This window comes from Myotis brandtii, unplaced genomic scaffold (genome assembly GCF_000412655.1).
Source record: "Myotis brandtii unplaced genomic scaffold, ASM41265v1 scaffold28, whole genome shotgun sequence".
NCBI lineage: Eukaryota > Metazoa > Chordata > Mammalia > Chiroptera > Vespertilionidae > Myotis > Myotis brandtii.
In genome coordinates this window covers 2,153,822-2,167,712 of record NW_005360676.1, presented here as the reverse complement: position 1 = coordinate 2,167,712, position 13,891 = coordinate 2,153,822, and the positions used below count along the sequence as shown (strand labels likewise).

Genomic DNA, 13,891 nt, shown 5'->3' with positions numbered 1-13,891 from the left:
TGTCAAACACAGAGCCGCAGGGCAATCAGGGGATTGGGGAGCTCCCCCCTATCAGGCACAGAGCAGGGCCCGTGGGGGGGGGTGGTTGGGGCGCCCCACCCTGTCACACACAGAGCCCTGGAGTTATAATAAGACTTGTAACCTTGAAAGAAAAAAATAACTGATCAGAAGACTGGTTTTCTGAGGGAAGAATGCTCCTTACATGTCTTTTATCTCTGGCCTTTGTTCCCTTAGGTGTTCTCACTGATCTTGATTTCTTGTCTGCCTAGTATTTCTCTGACTTCTGCCAGCTTTACATTTTTCTTAGTTTTATTTTGGAACTTTTTTACCTTGATTTTTCTTGTCTTAAACAATGACTTTCTTAGGTTCTTCCAAGATTTATAATTTTTCAGTTCTGCTTTGTTATGAGTCATTTTTTAGATTACCCTGGTAACACCAGCAAAGAGATGGGTAAGTAAATACAGGAGGAAAATGCAATTACAATATTAGCTCTTAAGGGAAAACAGAAAGAGCAATGGTTTTCATAAAGAAGAGACACCTATCAAACTATAAATTATATATATACACACATACACACACACAAATGTATTACTTTCACCTATTTCCCCTCATCTCATTTAATGTTCCAAAAACTGTATATGTACATAATAATTTAAATCTGTCATGGTATATTCTACTTTGTAGATTTAATTGATCAAAAATCAAAATGTTCGCCAAAATAACAAATGAATTCTAGTGAAAAAATTCTACCTGCATGTTAGAAGTTATTTCTCTATGCTTTATCATATTTAAAATTATTTAAATTTTTATAATCTAAACCTCTAAAGAGAGGGATGAATGATGGGATAGTTTGCACTGATAAAATAGAAGCTATACTAATAAAAATAAAGAATTTCCAAGCAAAGTTGGAATGAATATACTCTTTAGAAACTGGGTCTTTACTCTTGTCATCTAAGGAATCTGTAACAGAAAATGCATAATATTGCCATTGCACTAAGTTGTATAAAGGTAGAATTTCATTCACATAGCTTTTTTAAATTAAATTTTTTCTAATTTTTTAAAACTTCTATTAATTTCATTGTTATAGGTGTTTGGCTGTCACATCATGGTACCCTGAAAGGTATTCCAATGCCAGGCATAATCTCAAAAAAGAAACTAGCTACCAACTAGCTATTATGAATATGATTGTTTGTTTAGTAGAGCTAAGTTCTGTAATTATAATTAAAACCACAGTTTTAGCCCTGAATTGTATGGCTCAGTTGGTTGGAGCTCCATTCCATACGCCAAAAGCTCTAGGGTTTGATTCCCATTGAGGGCATATACTCAGGTTACAAGTTCGATTTCTGGTTGGGGCATATATGTGAGGCAAGCAATCGATGTTTCTCTCACATCAATGAACATGTCCTTGGGTGAGAATTTAAAAACAAATAATGCAAATATGACTAGAAAGTGCTAATTAAATTTCTCTTGTGAGACTAATCTGAGAATAGTGTATGAACTTGAGTTAAAAAAGGATGACAATAAGCTAAAGTGTAATTTGTGCATTTACTGTCATAAAAGTTTCTGAAAGAAAAGAAAAATCATTTTGCCTATGGCTTGTGTGTTGCCTATTGGTTGACAACACCATAAAGCATTTCAATGTTTATAATCTATTGGAGTACTTGTCTCTGCAGTTCCCAGGAAAGCCTTGGGAAGGAAGCAAGAGAAAGAACAATGAAATTAGCAGCGCGAATGTAGTTTTAGCCACATGAAGGTATATATAATTTATTGTGACAGTTGAAATGCATATAAATCTTGCCCAAAAGCCAGTAAAAATATAAACAATGGTAAACTTTGAAAGGTTCCAGGAGAGTAACTCAAAACAAAGATAACAGACTAGAAGGATTTATCATATATAGTATAGAATAATGACTATTTTGTAGGCAATTTAAAAGGAGCCTCCTGGACCAGGCTGCAGAATTTCCTGATCTCTCAACAAAAGAAGCTCGAAAAATGATAAATGCAACCACAGAAAGAAGTGGCAGAATGATTTTCTTAGAAAAAGCCCTTTGTTTGTAACTCAGGAAGTAGCTAACATTCTCTAATAGTTCATTTGGCAAAAGGAATTATGAGCTTTGTCAATAATTTACAGGGAAATTCATTATAATGCAGTGTTCATAACATAGTATCTTACTATATTTCATTAATGTTTTCTATTTTTAAATTTAGCTAAAGATGTATAGAATAATATAGAATAATATAATTTTGTTTTCTCCAAGTCTTCTTAACTGCCTTAATTATATCCCTTAAATTTCTTACTTAAGCCAGTGTTTTCTTTATGCCTTTAATCTAAATCACAATATAAACCACTGGCACATATTAGTATCCCAGTATTGAAAATGTATTTCCTTTCACTGTGACGACTTTAGAATATTGCTCATATTTACATTAATGTATACTTAATGTCATTGGATACTCAGAGAAGTGTTGAGGATTCTATTTACCTATATGATATATGATATATGATTGTTTACAGAATCTTATGAGATCAAACTGTTAGGAAGGGTCAGTTGTTTTGATAGTCAAGGTTCATGTAATAAAACTGTCATAACTCATAGCAATTCCTAAAATGCATGAGGTGTTATCCTGTCTGTAAATTGTTTTGTCCCTCATGGCACAAAGCATTTAAACCTGTGAATTGCTGTGCAATGTCAGGGTTATTTTGATCATCTTTTATGACATTGTAATGTTACGCAAGCCTGATTCTATAAAATAATTTTGTTTCATAATCCTCAAGCATCAAAACGGTTGGGTTAGCAACATTTAAACTTGAACAAATATGTACATTATACATGTTTCAAATATTAGAGCAGATAGTCTATCTATAGCAAATGATTGATTTCCATTTTATGTTTGAGTATGTGACTGTGTGACAACATTTAAATTTCCAGGGGAGATAGATGACTGGAGAGTGAGAAGGACTGGCTATCATATTGTAAAAAGGAATCTATAGATATAAAAACCTAAGCGACCATTACGACTGAAGGACCTGAACAAACAGAGTGACCAGTCGACCAGTCGCTATGACATGCACTGACCACCAGGGGGTAGACGCTCAATGCAGGAGCTTCCCCCTGGTGGTCAGTGCACTCCCACAGCCAACCTCCAGCAGGTGGCCAACCTCCTGAGGCCCCTCCCCCTGGCCGACCAGCCGCCAATAGGCCTCGATCATCGGCCAGGCTGAGGGACCCCATCTGTGCATGAATTCATGCACCAGGCCTCAGTAGTCTCAATAATATGATTTCAGGAAGCACACAGAGCAATAAAACCACTGGTACAAAGATCATATCTCAAACTTTAATAAATATTCAATTTTTTTCTTTTTTTATATATTTTTATTTTGGCAGCTACTGTTTCTGATTTAACTTCATTAACAGGATGATGGACATGATGTATGATGAGTAATATAAAAGGCAAGAAAGCCTATTAAGATGTAGCTTGAAGCAGCATTAGTCTCCTGTCTTCTCTGAGATTTTCGTCCTTAAGCAGAAAGACACAAAGACACAAAATGCATCACAGTGCAATTCTAAGTAAACAATCTAAAAGCAAGCACATGAGCTTTTAAAATGACTGCATTACTGCATTATTGTAAGGAGATGTCATAAAGATAGTTATCTGTTTTCACATTTACCTAGCAAGTAAAAAACATCATTTTTATATTTTACAAACAAGTTTATATTCAAATAGTTACTCAGATCCTATTATGAATTTTTTGAAAATACAAATAATCTCATTGCTAAATCCAGACATGCTTAATTATATCACACTATTTTCTATAATTCCAAAAGATAGTAGTGTGCCAATGCCCCATTTTCATGTATGATTTTTTTGACTTGTATATAAGTTGTTGGCACACATTAGATTAAATAAATTATTCTTTTTGCAAGATAATAACTTCACTCTTTACTATAATAAAATACAAAAAGAGGGAGAGAGAGAGAGAAAGAGAGAGAGAGAGAGAGAGAGAGAGAGAGAGAGAGAGAGAGAGAATGACATCAATGTATTTTTATACTTATTTATGCATTCATTTGTTGCTTATTATATGTGCCCTGTTCAGGAATTGAACTGTAATGTCAGAATATTGGAACAACGCTCTAATAACACCTACCTGGCCAGGGCTCAAGATAAATTTCTAAAATGCAAAAACTGATAAAAAATAAAACATTATCCACCAATTATTAACATTTTCACCAATGTGGAAATACCTCTGGAGATACCTCTGTGTTCCTATATACACAATTTTACATATTTTAATAATTATTCTCTAGTAGATTTCCCTATAAACATATTTTCTTGATGTATTTTTGTGTAAAAATGTATTTATCTACATGATAAATATTTTTTTTTTTAATTAAATCTTTATTGTTCAGGTTACATTTGTTCCTCTTTTTTTTCCTCTGGGGAGGTGCTAATCTAGCCTTTGCCTGCGGCGATCCGGCAAATGGCTCTGCGCAGGGCTTGGGCGGGGCGGGCTCAACAGGGCGGGCGGAGGGAGCCGTTATGGTGCCCTCAGTCCTGTTCCCAGAGGCTCTGCTTCTCAGAACCCCCGGAACCGCTGCAAACCTCGGAGGGAAAGCTGCCTTCCAACTGATGCCAGACACTCCCGCTTCTCCCGTTTGGGTCCGAGTCCCCAGCGATTCGCCCGTATCTGGAGCTCAGAGTCTGAGACTCCCCCCTGACCGAAAACGACAACCGCGCTCTCAGCCACCAGCCCGCTTTGCGCGCGCACCTCCGCACCTGAGTATTTTCCACACTGCGCCTCCTCTGAGCCTCGGTGTGCTGTTATTTTTCCTTCTAGTTGAAGAGTCTCTCCTCAGCCAGCCTTCCTGTGGTTCTGGGTGATGTCCGTTCCGTCTTTTAGTTGTATTTTTGAAGTGGTTGTTTGCGGCAGCAGTCTCCGGTGTTTACCTATGCCGCCATCTTGGTCTCTCCCAGGTTAGGTAACTTAACCCAAGTTCTGTTACATGATAAATATTAATGTAAATATAGTATACTTTTGCTTGGGTTTGTAATACACAGTCTCTGCTTCTATCATAAAGTACTATATGCTTATTTATTCAACAATATTTGGTGAATATTAAAAAAATACTTATGGAATATTTACTGTGTACTATGCATTGTGGTATTCACCAGAAAAATAAACGTTTGTGAACTTATTTAACTGTATTTGTAAGAATATTTTTTTAAAAGAAGCTTTTATTAAGAACTAGAGGCCCAGTAAATAAAATTTGTGCACTGGGGGGGAGGTGTCCCTCAGCCCAGCTTGCACCCTCTCTAATCTGGGATCCCTCAGGGGATGTCCAACTGCCAGTTTAGGCCTGCCTGTCTGCCTGCCTGATTGCCCCTAACCGTTTCTGCCTGCCAGCCTGATCACCCCCTAACCACTCCCCTGCTAGCCTGATCAATGCCTAACTGCTCCCTTGCCAGCCCGATTTCCCCCAAGTGCCCTCCCCTGCAGGCCTGGTTGCCCCCACCTGTCCTCCCCTGCAGGCCCAGTCACCTCCAACTGCCCTCCCCTGCTGGCCTGGTCACCCCTAACTGCCCTCCCCTGCTGGCTTGATCACCCACAACTGCCCTCCCCTGCTGTCCATCTTTGACCACATGGGGGCAGCCATCTTGTGTGAGGGTGTGATGGTCAATTTGCATATTACCTGCTTATTATATAGGATAAGCCCATTTGAAATCCTAACATGTATTGTTAAATTTCTTCCTAGTTTACTTCAGGATGTCTTTTTATTCCTTTTCTTCAATAACACTCAATATAAGAATTTAATTTTTATAATGATGAGTGGAAAAAATATTTCATTTAGTATTAGATTCAATTTATTGCATCACTGGTGAATCACTTTTTTCATACTCTTAATTGTGATTTATAAGTATATTTCTGGAAATTGCAAGCATTACAAAGGGTATTACATATGTGTCCTTTTTTTTTCCCCGCCCTTGACAATATATAAGTATATTTCTGGAAATTGTCTGTTCATTGTCTTTACCCACATATTTGTCCATTTAGTTGTTTTCATTGTTATATGTATAAAGTCTTTATAAATTAATGTACACATCACAGACACACTTTCCCAATTTGGCTGGAAAACTAAATATTATAGATCTAAATTAATTAATTATTCATTTTGTATTTTCTTTAGCCTATATAAAAGTATTTTTATCCTCTAATCTTTAAAAATGTTGATTTATGTTTTATTCTCACTTTTTTTTCTGTGTGTGCTCTCAATAATTTCCATGATTTAGAAAATATCACTAATGAATGAAAAATCAAAACTGTCTCCTTCCCAGAATTTGTGACTGTATATTAAACAGCCAATGTGGCATCTCAATATCTGATAGATCTTCCAGACACCTTTGCAGAATTCATTAGGATTTGACTCACAAAGCTGCAGTAATAGATTCCTTGTGAAAACATTCCAGTTTCTTTTCCAAATTCTAAGCATTAGTGAAAATTGAAATGAAGTAACTCTTGAGAAAAAGAAAAATGTATTTCACAATGAATTATCTTGCAGTGTGCAAGTACCATTAAAATGCCTGAGGGTTGCCCTAGCCAGCCTGTGCACTGAAGTGTCCCTGGTTAGATTCAGATCAATGGCAGTTACCTGGGTTGCAGGTTCCTCCCCGGCCCGGAGCCCTGGTCAGGCCTCGTGCAGGAGGCAACCAATCAACGTGTTTCTCTTATGTGGATATTTCTCTCTGTCTTTCCCTCTCTCTTCCACTCTCTCTAAAAATCAATGGAAAAATATCCTCCTGTGAGGATTAAAAAAACTATGCCCGAGGGTTCACGTGGAAGATTTTCAACATCAGAACTGTTTATCTGCCTTCCCTGAAAACTGTGTTTGGATTTATTAGTATTTAAAGTATTGTGATAGTGAGAAACCATATTCACCCCGACATCTTGTTTTGTATTTGAAGCTGTTGGGTTTGGAAAATGACAAATTAATATGAACTTGTCTAATCCCAGAATAAATGAAATATCTTATTTATAAGAACAAGTTATTGTGTATGTATAGGGCTGTGTAAGTATGTATATAAGGTAGCCATATTATAAGCATTTTTATTAAAATTCTTAAATAGTGTGTCACAATATTGTTATTTGAAAAGGGTCTCTATTAACTAAATGACTACTATTAAAAATATTACCAATTCTATAAAATTGGTAATCTGAAATCTCACAACCACACTTCAAATATTTGAAATTCTAAATACTTATAATAGTCTCCTGTTTGATACATTTTCTCATATATTGACCTGCTCTGTATCCTATCCCTATCTCCCTACTACCTCCAGTATCATGTTCAAGTTCCTTATGGCACATATGGTCCTCATAATGTTCTCACACTATAGGTGTGTGTATGTGGGTATTTATCCTGGTGGGAGCATAAAAGAAACACAAAAAAACCCCAAACTATTCAGTGATAATTGATATAGAAGTTCCTGCTGTAAAGTACATTCGGGGAGCCTTAGAAAGCATGGAGATTTGAACAGTTAAGTATAAATAGTGTTCAAAGTAATCTTGGGAGAAGTGTCTTGGTGATGATGGATGGTCTGGGAGACTTGGACAGCTAATGGTGTCCTACGTAAATGGCAATATAGGCATTATGATCAATCCCAGTAGTTCCCTAGGGCTATGGTGGGCAATTAGATGAGCAACCTGATTATAAACTTAAGCCAGTGAAGATAAAGACATAGTGAGGTTGTACTCTGTATGCTCTTCTTTTCGTTCCAGATTATTTTTGCTTTGTGTCTTGTATTTTACTAAATATATTTGTGAAATTGGCTTGTTACTTTATGCCTCTCATTTTCATACTTTTTTGAATATTGGTTCATACAGCTTTAAAATTTCCCATTTTTAGAACCACGTCTGTTTTCCTGCAGAAGCCTTGCTTTGCGGTCCCTGATTATACAGTGCTATAGCACTCTGCTTTTCTTGCTTGAGTGCTTCGTAAGAGTAAACTCTAGCAGATGCATTTTCTTCCCAAGGTCAGCAAAATTATACATGTTGGGTGCTGCTTTGAGTGTTAAAACTTTTGTTGTTGTTGTTGGGTATGGTATTGGAAACCGTTCTCATTTTTCAGATACATAAACACTATCATACATATCATGCCTTACTGGCTTTCTTGAATTCATCTTAGCTAGATCACTTAATTATATGTAGGTGGCATTTTTAAGACTGCAGAGAAACGGTTTATAGAGAATAAAATGGTTCATTTAGTTCCAGAGCAGTAATGTGGTAAGTGAATCATTTCTAACAAATAAAACAACTGATTTAACAATATTAAATCAGCAGCAAGTATTCTAGTACATTAAGGCAGGGTTTTGTATAATAATATTTGATGTTTTTTTCTTAAGATAAAAGAAACAGAATTCATGTGCCTGCCCTTTTTTAAAGACTTTTAGGATTTTAATATTTGGAAACAGTAAAACAATACTGTAGTAACTAATGAAGCAATATAACCAAAGTGCTAATGCAAAGTGCACAGGCATTCTGTCATGCCATTATGTTCCTGTCTACCATCCCTTTACCTGGCTAATACTTCCTGCCCCTGAATTTTGTTTGTACACATGAGAACTTCCTATGGGAGCAAGTCCTTCCCTGACAGAAAAGGAGAAAGTTGTATATATCTTTGGATAACAAAGCAAGGAAAATTGGTAGAAGCTATTAAGAAAAGTTTGGCTTCATAGAAGTATGAAATTTTATTAATAAAACTGTGTAATTTAACATCCTGTTTATCAAAAATCTAAGATTCATCCCTATTTCTATATTCTTCCTACATACAGAAATATTCTTTCTACATTCAGAATACTTTAAACCCAAACACCTTCCAGTGTACAGTATTATTGTCCAGCACCTTATTTATTTGTGTATATTAATACAAATTACCTGGTATCATTATCTGCATTATTATTTTATATAAAATTATCCACATATACATACGTTTCTTTGCTTAACATTGTTTTGTTTATTTCATCTGCTAGGACCATAATCAATTTGTTTTTCTCAAAATCGATCCATTAGATGTTCATCCACTAATAGAAAGGGTCTACTGGGTATAAGATTTGGTACTTTAAATAATAATGTCCTTCCTTTACATTTTCCTTCAAAGACACCACACGTCGCTTATTTCTCCTACATGAATTTCTGGAATCTTGAGAAATTGAACTAAGCCATGTAGAAACTTATAGAACATTGTTTTGTGTTTTTTCTACTAAACTCTTGAATAGAGCCAGCTCTGCATAGCATACTTTTCAGAACTATATTCTGTTTCTATTTACACTTCATCCCATCTTACCACACCAGCTACAGACAGCTCAGATTGTAAATAATAAAAATTGGTCACCAATTTCTTTCTCTATGGTTCATTATAAATATTCCATCATTTAAATTAAGTAATGTCTTTTGTTTAATTATTTTTTTAAATTACAGGTGACATATAATATTATATTAGTTTCAAGGGTACAACATAGTGATTAGACATTTATATAACTTATGATCACCCTGATAAGTCTAGTACCCATCTGATATAATTCATAGTTATTGCAATATTACTGACTATATTTCCTATGATCTACTTTGTATCCTCATGACTATTTTTTATAACTGACTCTTAACAGCTCTTAGTACTTATCCTTCCTAGTAGAATTGGTGATACCAAGAAAGGGTAGGGACTAGGGAGCAAGTTTTACATAGAGTCTTAAGTGAGGAATTCAAGGTTCTAGGTAATCAAGGTTATTAATTATTTCTGAAAATGCTTTCACTATTTTTATGTCTCTTATTTCAGTAATAATATGAAGCATAGATTTCATATTATAATCAAGAATTAGCAATTATCTTACCAATTATATCCTCACTAAGTAACTTCATCTTTATAAATATTGGTCTGTATGTTTTGATTACTAATTGGCTCTATATCTGCATGCCACCATTAAGTCAAGAATACAATATTTCACTTGTCTCTTGCCAACTTTTATCATATCTAAAATTGAACCTCTGAAAATACAAGTTGTGCATTTAAGTTAAAATGTGTACTGTTGACCAATTTTCTATAGAAGAAGCACTAATCATAATAAAAATGATAGCCTTAACATGCTCTTAGGTTCAAAGAAAACAAGGGCAGGCATCTGGCCTATGTACTTAAGCAAATCTGGCTTATAACATATTTTAGATGATTTAAATCTAATATAATTTATATCATTGCCCTCTTCCTTAATAATTCAAAATTTTAAATCTTTCTGAAGAAGTAAAATATTTAAACCCTTTAAATCTATTTTATGTTACAGGATTTCATTAAATCACTGAGGATAATTTTTTTATGTAAAAGATGTATAATAAATAGCTTCAGGACATTTTAAAAATGTATTTTTAGATACATGGAATTAAAATATTTTTATTCTGATCGAGAGTACTAGTCTTATAAAAACAAAATATTGAAACTATTGAAACAAAAGTTCAAAAAACAATACTTAACCTATCTAAATAGAATTTAATAGAATTTATTCTAATGTGTTGCATCCAGTGCTATGACACTATGACAATCCATTTCTACTCCAGTCTATCCCTCCTTCCTGTTTCCTCTCCCCTCCCCTCCTTTCCTCTCCTCTCCTCTCCCCTCCCCTCCCCTCCTCTTCTCTCCATAATGTTGAGAATAACATACTGATTACATTTTTTAACTTACTAAAGGGTCACAACCAATAGTTTGGAAAATGCCACCTTTTTAAAATAAATATATTTGAATTACATGGATACATTACATATTTAGAAAGTTATTACATAGTGATATGAACAATTCCACTTATTAAGGAAAAAAACTCTAAAGCTTGGCTAAAATATGATAAGAGTTATACAAATCAAGTTCAGCATCTTAGATAATTTAAGATCCTAGACAATTAGAACTACTACATAATCATAATTCAGCTGTCAGACAGTTTTTCAAGTTCTATAAACTCAGCATTATAAATAATCTTCTACTCATGCTGCTAAAAATCCTTTTGTAACCTATGTCTTTTAACCTTTATAGTCTTTTTTCCCCACCATTCTTCTAGCCTATGCTATCTCACTCCAACAAGTACAGAACTTTTCAGATAATGTATATTTTGTTCTTTTCAAAGATAACTGAGGGAATTAAAAATAACTGAAATGAATCTAAAGGCTAACATAGGCAGTTAATAACTCTCTTTCACTAGCATACAGTGTTCAAAGATTACAACCTATAAATGCCAAGTGTATTTCATAAGTAGTTTTATAGTTTAGCCATGTTGAAAGAATTGGAAAGACATGGATTTTCCTGAATGTGTTTAGAGCTTCTAAGATCTAATTATTCATCATCATTGTGGATTCTGTCAGTATTCACTTATGTGGTTCATAGACATATATATTTGCTTAGAATTATAGATTTAGTTTTACATTGACATTTCCACCATTAAAGGCATCATAAAGCAGTACTGAAAATGATGTCTTACATGAATATTATTGGAATGGTCAGAATATGATAGTTTATGTACATTAATCACAGGTGCTCAATGACTATTTGTCCAATATAACTGGATTCTCATAAGCTTTGTATTTCTTCCAATACCCAAGATGGGAAACTCAGTTAAAACTATAGAAGTCTTTCTTGAATTTATTTGCATTATATCTTTTTTGGAAATAGATTTTCACTATGAGTAATAAGGTAGCTATTTTTAAATACTTTTCAACAAATAATATTAGCATATATTCCAGAACAGCAAATGGTTATATAAATAATAACAATTGTATTAGTAAATAAAAAATAACAATAATGTGCCTTTATCTGCATATTTTCTAATTTAAAAAAATGACATGCCAGAGTTAAACACGTACGCCTTCTTCATTTGCCATGCTATTACATATTATATGTAAATTTTGTTTACATATAATCCTAAATAGCTTTTTACTAGTGCTTATAATTTTTGACTTATGAGTTATTTTATCATTAGTACTTTCATTTATAAATTGTCTTTTTGCAGTAAATTTAGAGAGAATTGATTGTAATAGTCTAGTTATGTCACATTATCATCATTCTTACTGGACACTTTAAAAAGTAATATTTTAAAAACAAAATAATTGCTGGATATTTCTTTAATAATACTCTTAATTTATTATTTATCAAGTTTCTTTGTTTAAAAGTGGATCACATAGTCAAGAATTAAATTTTCAATAGACTTTAAAATAACTTAGAATTCATTTTAGAAGAAAAGAATTATATTCTGGTAATTTTAGTATGGCAGTATATAATGAAGATTTTGATTTCCTTATCCAGATAGAATTCTTTAGTAATCTATTTATTCTTAATGGTAGTATAAGTAGGAGACACTAAAGTGATGTCTCTACTATGATCAATATGCCCATAATATTAAAAGTCAATAATACATATTATTCAGATAAAGTGCCTTACTCTTAATAGAGACAGTAACCCACTTTCACATGCCAATATTAAATACATTTTACATGAGCTCAAAGTCCTCCATTTTTTTTATCTTCACCCAGGGATATGTTTATTAATTTTAAAAAGAGAGAGGAAGCCAAATAGCTGGTTTGGCTCAGAGGATAGAGTGTCGGCCTGAGGACCAGAGGGTCCCAGGTTAGATTCCAGTCAAGGGCAAGTACCTTGGTTGCAAGCTCCTCCCTGGGCTGGGCCCTGGACCAGGCTCCTGCAGGAGGCAACCAATCGGAGTATTTCTCTCACATCGATGTTTCTGTCTGTCTTTCCCTCTCTCTTCCACTCTCCCTAAAATCAATGGAAAAATATCCTCGGGTGAGGATTAATGAGAGAGAGAGGCAGAGAGAGAGAGAGAGAGAGGCAGAGAGAGAGAGAGAAACATTGATGTGAGAGAGAAACATTGACCAGTTGCCTCCTCTACTCGCCTTGACCAGGGATTGAACCCACAACTTAGGTGTTCCCTTATGGGGAATAAAACCCACACCCTTTTTGGTGTATGGGATGACACTCCAACCAATTGATCCACCAGGCTGGGGCAAGTCTTCCAGTTTTAAATGAAGATGTTTAGGCTATTTACTGAAGAATAACTTGTACAAAGTGCACAAGTCATACATAGATCACATACCTTGTACATGTCCACAGAATGGATGCATCTACATACCCAGTCCCTAGATCTAAAAGCAGAAAATCACCACCCCTTAAGCTTCCGTCTTGCTTTCTTCTCAGCACCCTGCAAGGCTAACCACTATTTCCATTTCTGACAATAGATAACCATTTTACTCACAACCTAAAATCTAATCTGTCTTCCAATGAAAATTTCTAGATTTTAAAATGTGTTTTACATTTGTACTGACAGTTAAATGTTATTTTTCATTTAATAGATCCTAAGTGGTGCCCTTCCCGAATTGGCCTGCAGCTAGAACATGGTAAGAGCCAACTTTCACTTATGTATTCATTTAATCTGGAATCCCTTTTTTGTCATCAATAGCTCATATTTATCACTCTTTAAATGGCAAGCATTGTAGTAAATGCCATAAATATATTATTACATATGATCCTTCCAACATGCCAGTGCTCTACTTTTATGAATGAGGAATTTTAGTCTCAAAGAGATAACTTTGCCACTCACTGTCAGTAGTGCATTGGAGGCGGGATCTGAACTAATATGTTTCTGTCTCTAAAGCTTTTATTGATCTAATAGAGGCCCGGTGCATGGATTTGTGCACTTTGAAAGAAAATTAATTAGAAGAAATATTTTAATATTGCTATTCACCCTTTCTCTATAATAGAAGTGTCAACCAAATTCATGATCGACAATGACAAATGGAAACATAGGCGTGCTATTGGTGCCAGTGAGAGCTTTATATATATAGATAAACTTGCTT

At 34.5% G+C, this 13,891-nt stretch overlaps 1 protein-coding gene across 1 annotated transcript in view; it reads left to right on the top strand.

Annotated features, from left to right (window-relative positions):
• Nucleotides 1-13,891, top strand: part of TECRL (trans-2,3-enoyl-CoA reductase-like) — an 86,395-nt gene that overhangs the window by 37,293 nt on the left and 35,211 nt on the right. Inside the window, exon 3 of the mRNA XM_005868885.2 lies at nucleotides 13,388-13,432. Coding sequence (XP_005868947.1) covers nucleotides 13,388-13,432 — 45 coding nt within the window. The remainder of the gene's footprint in view (nucleotides 1-13,387; nucleotides 13,433-13,891) is intronic.